Below are 19,888 nucleotides of genomic sequence, written 5' to 3' on the forward strand. Positions count from 1 at the left end.
TATAATTTAGAGGATGTAATCTACAGGCTATAATCTAGAAGATGTGATCTACAGGCTATAATCTAGAAGATGTAATCTACAGGCTATAATCTACCAGATGTAATCTACAGGCTATAATTTAGAAGATGTAATCTACAGGTTATAATCTAGAAGATGTAATCTACAGGCTATAATCTAGAAGATGTAATCTACAGGCTATAATCTACCAGATGTAATCTACAGGTTATAATCTAGAAGATGTAATCTACAGGCTATAATTTAGAAGGTTTAATCTACAGGTTATAATCTAGAAGATGTAATCTACAAGCAATCATTTAGAAGATGTGATCTACAGGCTATAATCTAGAAGATGTAATCTACAGGCTATAATTTAGAAGGTTTAATCTACAGGTTATAATCTAGAAGGTTTAATCTACAGGTTATAATCTAGAAGATGTAATCTACAAGCAATCATTTAGAAGATGTGATCTACAGGCTATAATCTAGAAGATGTAATCTACAGGCTATAATTTAGAAGGTTTAATCTACAGGTTATAATCTAGAAGGTTTAATCTACAGGTTATAATCTAGAAGATGTAATCTACAAGCAATCATTTAGAAGATGTAATCTACAGGCTATAATCTAGAAGATGTAATCTACAGGCTGTAATTTAGAAGGTTTAATCTCCAGGCTATCATTTAGAAGGTTTAATCTACAGGTTATAATCTAGAAGATGTAATCTACAAGCAATCATTTAGAAGATGTATCTACAGGCTATAATCTAGAAGATGTAATCTACAGGCTATAATTTAGAAGGTTTAAACTACAGGTTATAATCTAGAAGATGTAATCTACAGGTTATAATTTGGAGGATGTAATCTACAGGCTATAATCTAGAAGATGTGATCTACAGGCTATAATCTAGAAGATGTAATCTACAGGCTATAATTTAGAGGATGTAATCTACAGGCTATAATCTAGAAGATGTAATCTACAGGCTATAATCTACCAGATGTAATCTACAGGCTATAATTTAGAAGATGTAATCTACAGGCTATAATCTACCAGATGTAATCTACAGGCTATAATTTAGAAGATGTAATCTACAGGCTATAATCTACCAGATGTAATCTACAGGCTATAATTTAGAAGATGTAATCTACAGGTTATAATTTAGAGGATGTAATCTACAGGCTATAATCTACCAGATGTAATCTACAGGCTATAATTTAGAAGATGTAATCTACAGGCTATAATCTACCAGATGTAATCTACAGGCTATAATTTAGAAGATGTAATCTACAGGCTATAATCTACCAGATGTAATCTACAGGCTATAATCTAGAAGATGTAATCTACAGGCTATAATCTACCAGATGTAATCTACAGGCTATAATTTAGAAGATGTAATCTACAGGCTATAATCTACCAGATGTAATCTACAGGCTATAATTTAGAAGATGTAATCTACAGGTTATAATCTAGAAGATGTAATCTACAGGCTATAATCTAGAAGATGTAATCTACAGGCTATAATTTAGAAGATGTAATCTACAGGATATAATCTAGAAGATGTAATCTACAGGCTATAATCTACCAGATGTAAACTACAGGCTATAATTTAGAAGATGTAATCTACAGGCTATAATCTACCAGATGTAATCTACAGGCTATAATTTAGAAGATGTAATCTACAGGTTATAATCTAGAAGATGTAATCTACAGGCTATAATCTACCAGATGCACCGCCGCCCCCCTTCCCCCTACCCTTCCCATCGTCCCTACGGACACATCGTAATCCCAAGGGTACATGCCCAGCATTGGATAAGCCCGTCCCGCGCTGATGCTTCGGGGTGCGGCGTGATCGCGTCCCCCTTGCGGGTACACATTTCCTCCTTGTTGCATGGCCACACATGCATGTTAACACGTGCATGCTCACAAACGTGCTCGTCTCTCCATCCGCTTCTCACTAGATGTAGCTGATGTTTGTGTGTTGGTACTTTTGTCTGCAGGTACGTTTGATGACTATTGTAATTTTTTATATCATCATCATCCTATTTTTCTTTTGGTATCATGTAGTACTGTGGTAGTTTATATTGTTGTTTTTTTTTTTTTTTTTCTTTGTGATATGTTCTGGGCAGCATAGACAACTGTTATTTCCACATTTTAATCCTGTCCTTTTCTCCCTTTTTTTTCTCTCTCTCTTCCTCTATCTCCCTGTCAGGTTCGGCACTGACATATAAGACTAAAGAAAATAAGATTACAATAAAAATAATAAAAATATCAAGGGCAGCCATGTATATAACATGTCTCCCTTGGTAGAGCAAATCTGTCAAGCAAAATATGGCACACAGACCACGTTCTGTATGTTAGGATGCTGGACAGGACAGGGTAAAAGGGAAAAAAAAAAAAAAAAAAAAAAAGGATAAGCCCGACCCCGATGGCATGCCCAGGGTGACCAATGCTTTGCAGATTATTTTAATGTCAGCATTTATCAGTGATACGGGTCTGTAGCTAGATGGTATTGTGGGGTCTTTACCTGGTTTTAATAGTACAGTAATGGTGGCAGAGTTTATGTTTGGGGGTAAGTAACCATTTTCCTTTATTTGTGTCACCATTTTGAAAAATGTCGGGGCCATTGTTGACCAGAAATCTTTATAGAACTCTGCTGGGAAGCCATCCGGACCTGTTTTTTTTTTTTTTTTTTTACAGGGCATATGTTTAAGGGCTTCATGTAGCTCCTCCACTGTGACGGGGGAAATCTAAGGCCATGACTTGTTCCTGCTGAAAACCTGGAAGATCTATATTGTTAAGAAAATGATGGATATCATTGTCTGATGGATCTAAGTGTGATGTATACAGAGTTTTATAGAAATCTCTAAAGATGTTGTTTATTGCATCTGGCTCATGCGTAATATTACCTACTAAATCTTTAACAGCTGATATGGTAGATTTTTCTTTATTTATTTTTAACTGATTAGCTAAGAATCTTCCAGATTTATTACTATGTTCAAATGTCTCCAAGCATAATCTTTGCACCAGAAATTCTGTCCTCTTGTTAATTATTTCATTTAATTCAAGTCTACCCTCCCTTATTTGGGCCATCGTTGGTTCATCTGGTGAAGCAACCCCCTAACCCCTAGCCCTGTGGACAGACCTTCAAAGAAAAAAATGAACAAAGAAAATGAACCCATAAAAAATAATAGAGACTGGCAGTATTATTGTCTAATGTGAACAAACATTAAACTCTGTGACTTAAGTCCAGTGAGTCTGATTAGCATTTATATCACCTGTAAAGGCGCAGAGTGTGGATACATATCTGAGGTCAGTAGAGCAGGGAGTGGTGTTTTGGCCACGATGTAGCCGTCCATTGACGTAAAGTTTGTCCACCAAGATGACAGCGCGGGCTCCTCCTTCCAGGAATTTTCTCCTGATGGGGAACAAGACGCTGCGACGCTCCAGGATTTCTCTGGGAAACTGATCGCTCATGCTAAGGTCAGTCCCACGAAGCTGTCTACCGCAACGCTTCACCTCCTCTTTTTCTTTATGGAGAACGAATTTAGCTACTATCGGCCTGGGTCTGCCCTCCAGTTTTTTTCCCATGCGGTGAACTCGATGAAAGGAGATGGCTTTTACCTTTTCCCCTGGAAGGTTCAAGCTGGTTCTGATAAATGTTTTTACAGCTGCCTCTGTATCTTCCTCCACCTGCTCAGGGTTCCCTGAAATAACTAAGTTATCTCTCATAATACGAGCCTGAAGGTCTGGGACTAATTCTTTCATTGTTTATATTTATATATCTGTCTCTGATAGTCGGCTTACTCCTTTGGTAAGGTTTTCCACGGTGTCTCTGAGGGCCTTGTTCTCCGTAGCAAGAGCTTCCTGCTTTTGGCTATTTTCCAAACTTTTAAAGACTGAAACTCACGATGAAGAACTTCCAGCAGGGAGAGCCGGGCATCGAGACTGGATAGCTTCCCGTCGATGGAGTTTAAGATATCCGTCGTATCGCTGCCGGTTGGAGAAACTGGGCTGGTCGCTTCAGGGGATCCGCTGGGTGAACCCTTTAGGAGCTCGTCGTTGCAGGGTTGGACTTCCCCATCACGATCCGCTGGAAGCTTTCTTCTGTGAAATCCGTCGGGCTGGTGAGATCTTCTTCACTGTGATCCAGAGGGACCTGGTTGGTGTGGTTTGGAATATCCACCCTTTTTTTTAATAAAAATATAAATTATTATTATTATACTTTTCTCTGTTAGCTTGGGGCGTTTGTTTGTTTCAGTAGCGCGCCATGTTGATCCTGCTAGGTCTCGTCGAGTCTCATGTTACAGCCTGGTCTCAGGAGCCTCTTGGTGGGACTTAATAGTGTACTTGTTATTACACTAATACTACTATTACTGCTGCTGTTGGTCTTCAGTTCCTGCTGAGACACGTCATTGTCCCTGCTGTCTGCTGTTGGGACGTTTCTGTCTGAAATGAGACGAAGGCTTGTCTGTCTTTGTCCAGGACGTAGAAAGTTACTGTCCTGCTTGTGTGTCCAGAGCTGAGCCTGCTGGACAGAATCTGAGTCAAACAGTCGCTGAACTAATTGAAAGGAGTTGGAGAGACGTTTAGTTGTTTAGCTATGTTGTAATCCTGCATTAATACGGTGGCTGTAGCATGTTTTAAGGATTTAAAGCGTAATCCTTCGTTGGCTTTTGTGTGGCGCAGACTGGGGGTCTATACACTTTCAGATCATTGTTAATTAAGGAGATTGACAGGTGTCCACTTGTAGTTCCCTCCCTCGAGTTATCCATGGTGATGAGAAAAAGAAGTGTTGTGGAGTTATAATTGGAAGCCAACTGGGTGGTCCACTTCAGGTTTGTTGGTGGAGGAGCTAATCAAACGTGTGGACAGCAGTCTGCCTGCTGGCGGCTAAATGTCTGTTTTACTGCTTTAGTTTCTCATCATTTCACTGGCTTGTGTTTACTAGACGCTGTAACATGCTGCTGCAGGAGGCTTTTATCCTTTGTGTCCTGGTTGATTTGTGGAGCGGTGAAACTTGTTATCTCAGCTTTCCGTGTTAAAACCATCACGTTAGCGGCTGATTGTAGTAAATAGGTGTTTTCTTATCACCTGCTTTCTCCTGAATATTACAGTCTAATTGACATTTCCATTCTCATCGCGTGAATATAAATGTGTGAAACGCAGCTTTCCTGACCAACACATCTCCTCCCTTTTGCCTAATCAAGGGCTCGCTGAGGGCAGCGTTACGTGACCAGGCATTTTCAGTCCACTTATCTCTGAAGCCGATCCCCGCTGGATTTGTTTCTCCGTTTCCATGGCAAGCAGCCATGATGGCTTTTTATGGGATTTTTATTCAGATTAATTCAGTGTTCATATAGAAGCAGCTTCGTGAGGATTGTTTATACGTTCATGAAGACTGACATTCAGACTGGACTGTTTGTTTTAATCCCAGGATGTCAGACATATGGCTCAAGGGCCAAAAATCGGTCCTGGAGGGTCCAATCAGGTCCTCGGGAAGAATTAGCTAAATATGAAAATAACATAACATATACAGATGTGGACAAAACTGTTCGTTCCCTTCGGTTAATAAAAACTCACAATGGTCACAGAAATAACTTGAATCTGACAAAAGTAATAATAAATAAAAATTCTATGAAATTTAACCATTGAAAGTCAGACGTTGTTTTTCAACCATGTTTCAACAGAATTATTTAAAAAATAAACTCATGAAACAGGCCGGGACGAAAACGATGGTACCCTTAACTTAATATTTTGTTGAACAACCTTTTGAGGCAACCACTGCAATCCAACCATTCCTGTACCTGTCAGTGAGACGTCTGCACCTCTCAGCAGGTATTTTGATCCACTCCTCATAAGCAAACTGCTCCAGTTGTCTCAGGTTTGAAGGAGCCTTTTCCAGACACCATGTTACTAAGTAACTAAATGTAAATATTTAAGTAAAAGTAACTTCTGTTTGAATAAAATTAGCTAATAGTTTAATAAAAGTAGCTGTAATATTTTAATAAAAGTAAATAATATTTTAATAAAAGTAACTAATATTTGAATTTAAGTAATATTTGAATTAAAATAACTAATATTTTAATAAAAGTAACTAATATTTGAATTTAAGTAATATTTGAATTAAAATAACTAATATTTTAATAAAAGTAACTAATATTTGAATTTAAGTAATATTTGAATTAAAGTAACTAATATTTGAATTAAAGTAACTAATATTTTAATAAAAGTAACTAATATTTGAATTAAAGTAACTAATATTTGCATCCACACATAACTGAGACCATGAAAGACTGGTTCTGTGTTATCTAAATGTAAACACAAGATGTATAACAGCCATTCCTTTCCTCATGACGAGCTTCGCCTGCTTGGACTGGGGGTTGTTGCCGTGGTGATCACCCTTGTCCCAGTGGATGGGGGTCCTGAACTGCAGTCCTACAGCTGTGATGTGGACTCTGGTCTGCCCCGATCTGGGTGGTTGCTGTGGTGGTCTCTGTTGGGTGGGCTGGCTCTTGGTGTGATCGGATCCCCAAGATATTGTTTCCTCACAGCGGCATCAAGCCAGATGTTTTTTACTTTATTATTTTTGTACTGAGAAACAGAAACTGTGGAGTTCTTGTTTTTGTGTAATGGAGGGAGGGGGGACGGCTCTTTGTGTATATGTGTGGACGTTTGTGTGACTGTGAGAGACAATGACGGGTGTGTTTTTAAATTGCTATGTCATAGTGTGTGAAGGCTTGTTTTACTTTAATACGTATACATTTTGATCATTGTGTAAAGCACTTTGTGTTGCCTTTGGCAAGAAAAATGCTTTCTAAATGAAGTTTGATATCTATTGATGAACAGCTGCACTTTAATTAACCACTGACAAATCCATTTTCAATAAATAAAAATTCATAAAAACATATAGAGGCAAACATTCTACTCTTGGAATAGCTTGAATGAGACAACTACACATAACACACATAAGTTGTTTATCTGAGGGTGTACAAGGTGTCCTTATTAATGGACATTTAAGATGACTATGTCTTCATTTTTATTTAACCATAATAACATGCTAATATAGCGTTAACTTTGTACATTTAAATAGTTTCTACCGGCTTTAAATGTCCAACATTTACCGACTTTCCGTTTCTCCACTCTAACCATGGATGCCTGTTTTTAAATTGCCCTTCCTGACTCTCACTGCACAAAACCGGCCAGGTCGAAGTCTCTTCTACGAGCACACACACACACACACACTCACAAAGAACAGCAGTATGAAACCACCACTTTAGTTAATATTAATATTGATTAATAATATGCCAATGAGCTGCTGTTTAACACACGAATTCCACTCACCGTTTCAGAAAGCGGGTTAAACAAACTGATTTTAAAGCGCAACTCTGGGTTTCACTAAACCCGCTTTCTGAAACGGCGTCAGGCTCTCCTCCCACCCGTCTGAAGCTGTAGCAGTGGTGATCAGGCTCCTTTCTGAACTGTCAGCGGTAACTTCAGAGACAGTAACTGTAGAGAACGGTAACTGTAGAGAACGGTAAATGTAGAGAGCGGCAACTGTAGAGAACGGCAACTGCAGAGAGCGGTAAATGTAGAGAGCGGTAACTTCAGAAAGCGGTAACTGTAGAGAACGGCAACTGTAGAGAGTGGCAACTTCAGAGAACTGTAACTGTAGAGAACGGCAACTGTAGAGAGCGCCAACTGTAGAGAGCGGTAACTTCAGAGAGCGCCAACTGTAGAGAACGGTAACTGTAGAGAACGGTAACTGTGGAGAACGGTAACTGTAGAGAGCGGCAACTGTAGAGAACGGCAACTGCAGAGAGCGGTAAATGTAGAGAGCGGTAACTTCAGAAAGCGGTAACTGTAGAGAACGGCAACTGTAGAGAGTGGCAACTTCAGAGAGCAGTAACTTCAGAGAATGGCAACTGTAGAGAACGGCAACTGTAGAGAGCGGTAACTTCAGAGAGCGCCAACTGTAGAGAGCGGTAACTTCAGAGAGCGCCAACTGTAGAGAACCCTAACTGTAGAGAACGGCAACTGTAGAGAGCGGCAACTTCAGAGAGCGGTAACTGTAGAGAGCGGCAACTTCAGAGAACGATAACTGTAGAGAACCCTAACTGTAGAGAACGGCAACTGTAGAGAACGGCAACTGTAGAGAGCGGTAACTTCAGAGAGCGGCAACTGTAGAGAGCAGTAACTTCAGAGAACCCTAACTGTAGAGAACTTTAACTGTAGAGAACGGTAACTGTAGAGAGCGGTAACTATAGAGAGCGATAACTGTAGAGAGCGATAACTGTAGAGAACGGTAACTGTAGAGAGCGGTAACTGTAGAGAGCGGTAACTTCAGAGAGCGGCAACTGTAGAGAGCAGTAACTTCAGAGAACCCTAACTGTAGAGAACCCTAACTGTAGAGAACGGTAACTGTAGAGAGCAGTAACTTCAGAGAACGATAACTGTAGAGAACCCTAACTGTAGAGAACCCTAACTGTAGAGAACGGTAACTGTAGAGAGCGGTAACTATAGAGAACGGTAACTGTAGAGAGTGGCAACTGCAGAGAGCGCCAACTGCAGAGAACGGTAACTGTAGCGTCCCCCAAATCAACAGTGGAAACGGAACCAGTAGCAACACACTCACTGACTGCGTTCCCTCTCCATTAACTACTCGTACCGCCCAAAAAATCTTCTTCCTCTTCTTTTTCTGCTGCTGCTGCATCTTCTTCCCCTCATCCGCCACTCTTTAATTCGCGGTTGTCTAGCAACCAGCCACCAGCTGTTCAGGAACACAGGTCAGGATGAGGACAGACGGCCATGCTGATTTGTCTCTGCGGCGGCTCAACATCACTTTTGACGGAATTCCTCATGGTCTAAACGGGCTGGCTTCGTGGCTAATTTATGACCGGGAAAGTGAAAGTTATGTCACAAACATGTTGTATGCATCTTTGAGCATTTTTTCAGTGGTTATACAGAAATTTGTCACCTTTTCTAGTGGGTATACTGCGTATATCACATAGACTACACCATTGCTTATACCCAAAGCAGATGGTGATCAGACATTGGAGAGGCTAACAGCTAGCTGAGTGTTAGCATTAGAGATGCTTGCAGGTGATCAGGTCGGATTTTTCTCCGATATCAGTGTAAAAGTTTGTGTAGCATCTGTCCCCACCAGGCAATTTAAAGCGAGTAGTAAACTTTGAATTGGCTGCATCCACCTGATTTGATTGGCTGAACGTTTGATGTTCCTCGTGTCACGGATATTAAGCCTGAATTCAGTCTGCCTCATTTCAGCAACTCAGATTAGTTTATTTGAAGTTGCGTGAAAGTAAATGATGGCGAGTTCGCTGCATAATGGGCTCCAGGTCTGAGGCAGCAGCCGCGATGAGAAGGAAGCTGTAGTAAAGGTCACGGTGGGGTTCTGACATCCAGCATGCGGTGGTCTGCCGACTGTCCTGCAGGTCTGGAGCAGCTCCTGCTCCTATAAACAAGCCTGTAGCTCACAGCTGGTCATTACCTTGGCAACGGTGAATGTGGAAGAAGCCATTCTCTCTCTTTTTTATTTTAAGTGCCTTTGTGAGAGGCTTGCAGCGCTGGACCGGGGTACTTGAGGCATCCACAATGCCGCCTACTGAATGCTTATTTCATTTGGTGAAGAAGAAATGCAAATGTGACGCTGCTGCTTTCTCCGGGTCTGCGTCTCCGCCCATCGTCCTCCCCCACAGCCTGGAGTCATGTGGCAATTGGAAAATCTTGATATTATCATGACAAATGATTCTATCTGTATCCATGACAGAAATGAAGCAGTTGATGTTGTTCTTTCCTTTTTTATCCCGGAGGTCAAAGCTGCCGTGAGTTTGGTTAATTAGGATCCTTTCCGAATGCCACTGATGGTGTGAAACCATGAAAGTGGAATTTTTGTTTTTAACTTACTAAAGGTTGACTGATGTCAGTTTTCTGTGTTTAGTGGGTCCATGTCAATAATCTGAAGTAAATGCTTTAGAAAGATGAAGATGGGCTCCTCATCATCAAACCCTTCCTCTCAGCCTCCTACAGAAAACTTTCAACCACTCATGGACGTCTCTTTTGTTCTGCAGATTCCAGGCAGAGCGCTTTGCTGGGAGCTCCGCCCTCCTTCCTCCAGCCCCAGTTCCCAAGGTGAGTTAACTGGTTTTAGCTTCAGTAAACCTGCGTTAACTAGCAGTTTTTAGAAGTAAACATCACATTTTCGTTACCCCTTAAACCTCCAGCAGGTCCCTAAGGTCTCTCTCCTCCACCACCAGGAGTGGTGGTGTGTAGCTGTGAAGGCTAGCTACCCTTTAGATGATCTACAGAAGTTTTCCAGATTTCAATCCCGTCCCATACACACTGGTTTATACTGGGATTAAAAGCTGCTACAGATTGTTTTATTATGGCATTAAAAACTGCTACAGACTGGTTTATACAGGGATTAAAAGCTGCTACAGACTGGTTTATACTGGGATTAAAAGCTGCTACAGATTGTTTTATTATGGCATTAAAAACTGCTACAGACTGGTTTATACTGGGATTAAAAGCTGCTACAGATTGTTTTATTATGGCATTAAAAACTGCTACAGACTGGTTTATACAGGGATTAAAAGCTGCTACAGACTGGTTTATACTGGGATTAAAAGCTGCTACAGATTGTTTTATTATGGCATTAAAAACTGCTACAGACTGGTTTATACTGGGATTAAAAGCTGCTACAGATTGTTTTATTATGGCATTAAAAACTGCTACAGACTGGTTTATACAGGGATTAAAAGCTGCTACAGACTGGTTTATACTGGGATTAAAAACTGCTACAGACTGGTTTATACTGGGATTAAAAGCTGCTACAGATTGTTTTATTATGGCATTAAAAACTGCTACAGACTGGTTTATACAGGGATTAAAAGCTGCTACAGACTGGTTTATACTGGGATTAAAAGCTGCTACAGACTGGTTTATACAAGGATTAAAAGCTGCTACACCCTGGTTTATACTGGGATTAAAAGCTGCTACAGACTGGTTTATACTGGGATTAAAAGATGCTACAGACTGGTTTATACAGGGATTAAAAGCTGCTACAGACTGGTTTATACTGGGATTAAAAGCTGCTACAGACTGGTTTATACTGGGATTAAAAGCTGCTACAGACTGGTTTATACTGGGATTAAAAGATGCTACAGACTGGTTTATACAGGGATTAAAAGCTGCTACAGACTGGTTTATACTGGGATTAAAAGCTGTTACAGACTGGTTTATACTGGGATTAAAAACTGCTACAGATTGTTTTATTATGGCATTAAAAACTGCTACAGACTGGTTTATACAGGGATTAAGAGCTGCTACAGACTGGTTTATACTGGGATTAAAAGCTGCTACAGACTGGTTTATACAGGGATTAAAAGCTGCTACACCCTGGTTTATACTGGGATTAAAAGCTGCTACAGACTGGTTTATACTGGGATTAAAAGCTGTTACAGACTGGTTTATACTGGGATTAAAAGCTGCTACAGATTGTTTTATTATGGCATTAAAAACTGTTACAGACTGGTTTATACAGGGATTAAAAGCTGCTACAGACTGGTTTATACTGGGATTAAAAGCTGCTACAGACTGGTTTATACAGGGATTAAAAGCTGCTACACCCTGGTTTATACTGGGATTAAAAGCTGCTACACCCTGGTTTATACTGGGATTAAAAGCTGCTACAGACTGGTTTATACAGGGATTAAAAGCTGCTACAGACTGGTTTATACTGGGATTAAAAGCTGCTACAGACTGGTTTATACTGGGATTAAAAGCTGCCACAGACTGGTTTATACTGGGATTAAAAGCTGCTACAGACTGGTTTATACAGGGATTAAAAGCTGTTACAGACTGGTTTATACTGGGATTAAAAGCTGCTACAGACTGGTTTATGCTGGGATTAAAAGCCGTTACAGACTGGTTTATACTGGTATTAATAGCTGCCACAGACTGGTTTATACTGGGATTAAAAGCTGCTACAGACTGGTTTATACTGGTATTAATAGCTGCCACAGACTGGTTTATACTGGGATTAAAAGCTGCTACAGACTGGTTTATACTGGGATTAAAAGCTGTTACAGACTGGTTTATACTGGAATTAAAAGCTGCTACAGACTGGTTTATGCTGGGATTAAAGGCCGTTATAGACTGGTTTATACTGGTATTAATAGCTGCCACAGACTGGTTTATACTGGGATTAAAAGCTGCTACAGACTGGTTTATACTGGGATTAAAAGCTCTTACAGACTGGTTTATACTGGGATTAAAAGCTGCTACAGACTGGTTTATATTGGAATTAAAAGCTGCTACGGACTTGTTCATACTAGGATTAAAATCTGTTACAGACTGGTTTATACTGGGATTAAAATCTGTTACAGACTGGTTTATACTGGGATTAAAAGCTGCTACAGACTGGTTTATACTGGGATTAAAAGCTGCTACAGACTGGTTTATACTGGGATTAAAAGCTGTTACAGACTGGTTTATACTGGGATTAAAAGCTGCTACAGACTGGTTTATACTGGGATCAACAGCCGTTACAGACTGGTTTAAACTGGGATTAAAAGCTGTTACAGACTGGTTTATACTGGGATTAAAAGCCGCTACAGACTGGTTTATACTGGGATTAAAATCTGCTACAGACTGGTTTATACTGGGATAAAAAGCTGCTACAGACTGGTTTATACTGGGATTAAACCTACTGCAGACTGGTTTGTACTACAGGTGGTTTAAATACCCGACAATTCATCGGTTTGGAATTGTTCATGTAGCAGCTGAAGCTTTTAATTCTTCTGCCCTCAATTTAAAAAAAATTCTGTTCTCTGGAATCCTGACTCTGTTTCTACTGTTTATTTACTCCTGATTCTGACGTTTTCACTGTTTTTGTTTTATAACAACTTCAAAATACGTTCGCTCCACTCCAACATGGTGGGTGTCATATGAAACTAGAAAAGCTGCACTTTCAGATGATACCAAGGATCATCTCATCTTCGCCGACCATCTCACGTCAGTCTCAAGATCAGAAAGCCAACCTTCACATTTCACAGCCAGCGCATCAGATTGGGTTAGAGATCATCTGCAGAGGTTTAACTGAGCATGCAGGCAGGCCAGCCCATAAGGAGTTGCAGTAGTCAATGTATGAAATGACCAGAGCCTGGACCAGGAACTGGGCCGTCTGTTCAGTCAGGTAGGGTCTGATCCTCCTGATGTTGTAGAGAGCAAATCGGCAAGATCGAGCAACATGGTCCTTAAAGGTCAGCTGGTTGTCTACCATGACACCAAGATTCCTGGTAGAAGACGTAGGCACAAGCGTGATGGAGTCAAGCTGCACGCTTATCTGTGGCGGTAAGGAAGGATTGGCTGGAAAGACAATAAGCTCGGTCTTGGACAGATTTAGCTGAAGGTGGTGATCCTTCATCCATGTGGAGATATCAGCAACATGCTGATATTCACATTGAGACGTTTGTGTCGTCAGGTGGGAAAGAAAGGAAAAGCTGAGTGTCATCTGCATAGCAGTGGTAGGAGAAACCATGAGAGCTAATGATGCACCGAGTGAGGAGGTGTATAGTGAAAAGAGAAGAGGGCCAAGCACCGAGCCCTGAGGCCCCCCTGTTGTCAGGTCATGTGATCTGGACACGCCCCCTCACCAAGATACTTTGAAGGATCTTCCTGTGAGGTAGGACATAAACCACGAGAGGACAGATCCTGAGATACCAAGCTCTGAGAGTGTGGAGAACAGTATATGATGGTTGACCGTGTCATAGGCAGCAGACAGGTCCAGCAGTATAAGGACTGAGGATTGACCAGCGGATCTGGCAACCCGTAGCGAATCAGTAACTGACAGGAGAGCAGTTTCAGTAGAGCGGCCTTGCCTATAGCCAGACTGATATGGATCTAACAGGTTGTTGTCTTGGAGGAACTGTGAGACCTGACTGAAGACTGAAGCTCTAGTAGTTTAGACATGAATGGAAGCAGTGAGACCGGCCAGTAGTTTCCAACCTGGGCTGGGTTGAGTGTGGGTTTCTTCAGCAGCGGGGGAACCCGAGCTTGCTTGAAGGCAGAAGGAAAGACACCGGATTTAAGAGAGGAGGTGATAATATGGGTTACTGCAGGTTTGATTGTTGGTAAAATGCTCTGCAGGATGTCAGAGGGAACAGGACCAAGAGGACAGGTCGTGGGTTTTGAGCTGACTAGAAGTTTAGAGACTTGGTCCTCATTTAGAGAGCTGAAGGAGCAGAGTGAGGCACCAGTAGCTGGTTTGGTAAGGCTGAGTTGGTCAGGCTCAGTGAATTGGTTACTGATGGTAGCGACCTTTTCAGTGAAGAAGGAAGTAAACATTTCTGCAGTCAGCACAGTGGGAGGCTGAGCAGGTGGTGGAGACAGAAAATCCCGCTAGCAGAACAGCGGCGTGCCTCATATGCAGGGCTGAGGTTTCCAGAGGCGACATGAACGCTGCCATGTTAACCAACAGAGACTTTATAAGCAATAACAAACGCTGGCAAATGCTTTAAAAACATGAGGAATCTGCAGCAGGAAGCCAGAAAGCCACTGCAATAAGACGTCTTAGATTTTATCGACCTGGACTAACAGACCGGTTCTTGGTGGGAAAGGTTCCCGTACATCCAGTTTCAGGATTGATCCGAGTTTATTTGCTCGATAATTAAACCGTTATGTGGCCATCGTGGATTTCACTGTTAATAAAAATGAATTATTAATATTACGGCCGTCAGAAAGAAGACGTTAGCAGCTGGAACTCGTGTATGTCCTTCATCGTGTTCCTTTTTAACGGGATATAACGCTCCTTCATCCCCCATTTTTCCTGAGAGGTTCAACACCCGTCCTCCTTCATTTAAAGAAAACCAGTTTCACTAATATGCTTCCGCTTCTGCTCCTCCTGCTTCTCCTATTGCTGCTCCTGCTGCTCCTCCTCTTTCTTGTTGTGCTTGTTTATTCTTCATGTGAGGAGGAAGCTGGCGCTTCCTGGTTCATCCTAACCTGAGGTATTGTTACTGGACGCGCTAGCCACAGTAAAACCTGATCAGTCCATCAGATCCATGTCACTGAAGCTGAAGAATGAAATAGAATTTATAGAGCTCTTAATAAAATAACACTGGTATCGGATTCGTGCTCAGTATCAGCAGATACCTAAACACCAGGTATCAGAGTTGGTATCTCGTCCATAGTAGTGAAACTGCAGCGTGCTCCAGCGCTTCATATGCTACCCTTCACCGCCATCTTGTTGATTTCTTGCAGATCTTGGAAGTGTAAATAAAGTTTGTTGAAGTTCTACATCTGGTGAGCTTTTGAACGAGACTTCATCCGTCATGTTTGAGTGTAAATGCAGAACATCGCCTCCATATAAGGTCGCACGGTGATGCCGCGCAGAGCGAAGACAGAACGGAGTCCATTCATTGGTTTAGAGATTTTACTTGTTTACAACGAAGCTGGAAGTGATCAGCATGTCCAAGACACCTCAACTAAATACACCATCTTAGAAGCTCTCAAGGAAACAGATGTGTTAAGTCCAGTTCTGAAGCTAGCAGCGATGCTGATGCTAACTATGACTGTGATTTTATACTTATTGATTGTACATAGTGAACAGTAGTAGAAACTGATGATGTGGAGCCTAAATGCCGGGACCAACCCATAAACTGTACACACGCAGTATTCTGTAGCCAGATTCCCTTCCTAGAAGTAGAACACCAATGTGGTTCAGTTTGGGGCCAAAATGCCATTTTTTCTTTGGTTCATTCACAATCTGCTCAGACGCTTGAAGCCAACGTTGCTGACGCTGCGGTTATTTTCTGTCAGGTCTTAACTGCTGATTCAGTTCAATGTCTTTCTTGTCATTGTACTGGTACAACAAAATTAAAAAATGACCGTCCTGTAAAAAACACAAAAAACAAAGTGAAAAGATAAAATAAAAACCAGATAAAAACATCACACACACACACTAACATTATACAGATATGTACAGTGATCAGCCTTTAAGAACATTTATTGTTCTGTTAGTTCCTGCTTTTAAGGACCTGAACCGTCTGCCTGAAGGCAGCAGTTCTAAAATAAAATGTCCTGGATGTGATGGGTCCAAGAGGATATTTTGAGCTTTCAGATCTTCCAGGGACGATAGAGGGCAACCGAAGATCTTCTGGGCCTTGGTGACGACCCTCTGGAGAGCTTTCCTGTTTGCTGCTGTGCAGACGGAGAAAGTAACTAGCCTGTTTATTCTGTAGTCGTTGCATCGCCTCAGGAAGTCCAGGAAGTAAACCCGGGCAGTCTGGATGATCTCCAGCCGCTTGTCCCGGCTGTCCCTAGCCTCAGACAGGGACTGGTTAAAGATCTTGGTGAAGACCCCCACCAGCTGATACGAGCAGTCCTTCAACACTTGTCCTGAGACGCCGTCAGGTCCTGCAGCCGTTCTAGGTTTACCAGCCCTCAGCGTGCTGCTTACCTCATGGTCCTCATCTGTGAGGACGTGGCTACAGTGGACAGGTGGATGAAGCGGGTTTGCATCTGGTGACTCCGTCTCAAAACAGGTAAAGAAGTGGTTTAACTCCTCTGCAAGTGTGATGTCGCCGTCGACCACAGAGTGGTTGCTGGATCTGTAATTAGTGAGGTGCTGCATCCCCTGCCACACCTGCCTGGAGTCGTTGCTCTGAAAGCAGTCCTCTATCCTCCTTTTGTAGTCCGCTTTTGCCCTCTAATTCCCCTCTTCAGCTTTGCTCTAGCAGCCCTGTTATTCAGGTGTTATTAACCCGGCAGGATGTTGTTAAAACGGGTAACAGCACACACACAAACAGCCACACACAGCACCTCAAGGAAGAGCCTCAAACCCCAAACCCCCCAGAGACCAAGATTCTGTGTGTGGACCTGATAATTGTAGAGTTACTGATTAAATTTGGGTCTGTTCAGGTGAACCACACCTCCAAAACCCCCTGGGGTTAAACCCTGGGGTTAAGTGGTGCTGTGGGTGGTGCTGGGTCTTCTCTCCTGTCCATCATGGTTCCACCTTTAAACTGAACCAGGACAGAAGTTTCCAACACGGACGTTAAAGCCCCGAATTCACATCTAAAGCAGCAACAAGAAACGGTTCAGTTTCAGCTGAATGTTTCCCATCAGCCTTCCTGTTGGGTTTTGAAAGTAGCCCCGCCCCCTCTGACAGAAAGGTCACATGATCAGTTATCTGTTAATCATCATTATCACAATGGACATGGTCCGGAGATCTAACCGGTCAAATCCTGGTCCCGGAGATCTAACCAGTCAAATCCTGGTCCGGAGATCTAACCGGTTATATCCTGGTCCGGAGATCTAACCGGTTATATCCTGGTCCCGGCGATCTAACCAGTCAAATCCTGGTCCGGAGATCTAACCGGTCAAATCCTGGTCCCGGCGATCTAACCAGTCAAATCCTGGTCCGGAGATCTAACCGGTTAAATCCTGGTCCTGGAGATCTAACCGGTCAAATCCTGGTCCCGGCGATCTAACCAGTCAAATCCTGGTCCGGAGATCTAACCGGTCAAATCCTGGTCCCGGCGATCTAACCAGTCAAATCCTGGTCCGGAGATCTAACCGGTTAAATCCTGGTCCTGGAGATCTAACCGGTCAAATCCTGGTCCCGGCGATCTAACCAGTCAAATCCTGGTCCGGAGATCTAACCGGTCAAATCCTGGTCCCGGCGATCTAACCAGTCAAATCCTGGTCCGGAGATCTAACCGGTTAAATCCTGGTCCTGGAGATCTAACCGGTCAAATCCTGGTCCGGAGATCTAACCAGTCAAATCCTGGTCCGGAGATCTAACCGGTCAAATCCTGGTCCGGAGATCTGACCGGTTAAATCCTGGTCCCGGAGATCTTTTTTTTTTTTTTTTTTTTTTTTTTTTGTCCTGTCCAGCATCATAGCAGCAAAATGATAATCTGGTTGCTGTATCGTGCTGAACAAATTTGCTCTACCAAGGGGAGGCCTATGGGTAAGGCTCCTCTTGATAATGTGATTAATTTATTTATTTATTTACTTTGAATCACGGAATCTATGTAATTTTGCTGGACCTGACCGGAGGGGACAGAAAAAGATGGAAAATAGCAAGAAAAGATAAAAAGGGAAAGAAGAAAGGAGACAAAAAGATCACAGACAGAAGGAAACAACCCTTCAATCCACACCATCACCAGACAACAAACTGTTACACCTGTACATGAACACACCAGAAAATTTCCTACAACTTTTACAAAAGCAGAAACACACACACAGAAAAAAAACAAACAACGAAACAAAAAAAACACAAAAAAAAAAAAAAAAAACAGGGCTGCCAGTCATTAAGAGTATAACCAAATCAAATCAAAAAGACATAACAGCGACCAGATACTAACTCAGAAAAAATACAAATTTTTTTTTTTTTGTTTTCCCTTCCTTTTTTTTCCCCTTTTTTTAATAATTATCGCTTAATATTAAAAACCCACTAGACAACTCAGTGACTGTGTCAGCATGCAGAGCATGAGAAACAAGGAGTGATCAGTGATGAAGAGTGGTGAGTGAGATCATGCAAATGCGACCTCGCCTCCACGGAGGCCAGAGGCAGACCAGGGCCTGGGCCGGGCCCTCAGCAGCATACCCGGAGCACTAACCCATGCCACCCCACCACAAAGACGACTCCAGCCCCACCCGAAGGGCGGCAGAGGAGAGCCCCAGCAAGAGCCCCCCACGGTCCCGGGGCACAGGCCCCAGTGGGCCAAGATCAGCGGCCGCCGGCCCCGCCAGGGACCGGCCCACCCAGGGCAGCCCAAGCGAAGGGCCCAGGGCCCCAGGAGCCCAGAGGCTGCCGCCCCACCCCCCAAAGGCAGAGGGCCCGCAACATGCCCAGGAGGACCAGGCCCCCCCAGACAGCCACCCGGCGTAGGCCAGCACACACCCCGATGTTCCAGCCGCACACCCTGGGAACCAGGGTGCTATCGGCCCCCTCCCCATCTACTTCAACCTGCATCCCATATAACCCCACACTCACACCCTCCCCCGTGCCGCACCCACAATCGCTCACCACCACACAATCACGCCACCCACAACCCTCCCCCCATGCCCCGTGGGGGACACCCCAGGCGGACCAGCGGACAGCGGGCCCCAACCCCCATAGAGCCAGCAGCCCACCAGCGCAGCCATCCCGGGACCCGGCCCCGGGGCAACCCCCCACCCCTGCCCGCCCCCAGCCACACACAGGAGGAGCAGGGGCGTAAGAGGTCCCCAATACCCTCTCCCTCCCCGCTCCTGACTGTTTATGTAGTGTGTGTTGTGTGCAATTAAAATTGAGGGGCAGTGACTGCAATGAGCCGCGAGCCGGGCCACCTAAGTGGCCCCGCCCGACATGCACCGCATGCCATGCCCCCCAGGTGTTGTTTGTGTGTTGTGTTTCTTGTGTTGTGGTGTCTTGGTGCAATTAAAACTGAGAGGAGAGTCGCCACGGGGTGCATCCAAGGAGACCACTGAATGGTCTCCTCCGTTCCACCCCACATGGCTCCACGCCTCCCAACTCCCTACGTGTGTGTGTGTGTGTGTGTGTGTGTGAGACAGAGAGAGCGGGAAGTAAGAGGGGTCCGGGGATGTACGTCCAGAGGGAAGCAAACTTCCCTCTGGATGATGAGCCTTTAGTGGCATTAGGCACCCCTGCTCCCCAGGAGGCCCCCCAGGGCAAGACAGGCCAGGAGAGGCCGCCCCCACGACCAGCCATTCAGGGACCGCAGCCAGTGAGCCGCCACCCACCCCAGAAAGTTCCCACCCTCCCACACCCCTAACGGGGAATGAGAGGATGGGGACAGCGGCAGACCCACGGCCTGCCACCCCCAGGCCCGCCCAAGCCCCCCCCCCCCCCACAAGTGCACTTAACCC

At 43.6% G+C, this 19,888-nt stretch overlaps 1 protein-coding gene across 2 annotated transcripts in view; it reads left to right on the forward strand.

Annotated features, from left to right (window-relative positions):
* Positions 1-19,888, forward strand: part of xrn2 (5'-3' exoribonuclease 2) — a 113,384-nt gene that overhangs the window by 90,102 nt on the left and 3,394 nt on the right. For both annotated transcript variants that reach the window (XM_041975807.1, XM_041975806.1), the window contains exon 29: positions 10,081-10,141. In XM_041975807.1, the coding sequence (XP_041831741.1) occupies positions 10,081-10,141 (61 nt within the window). The remainder of the gene's footprint in view (positions 1-10,080; positions 10,142-19,888) is intronic.

Source organism: Melanotaenia boesemani, chromosome 22, assembly GCF_017639745.1.
Source record: "Melanotaenia boesemani isolate fMelBoe1 chromosome 22, fMelBoe1.pri, whole genome shotgun sequence".
Classification (NCBI taxonomy): domain Eukaryota; kingdom Metazoa; phylum Chordata; class Actinopteri; order Atheriniformes; family Melanotaeniidae; genus Melanotaenia; species Melanotaenia boesemani.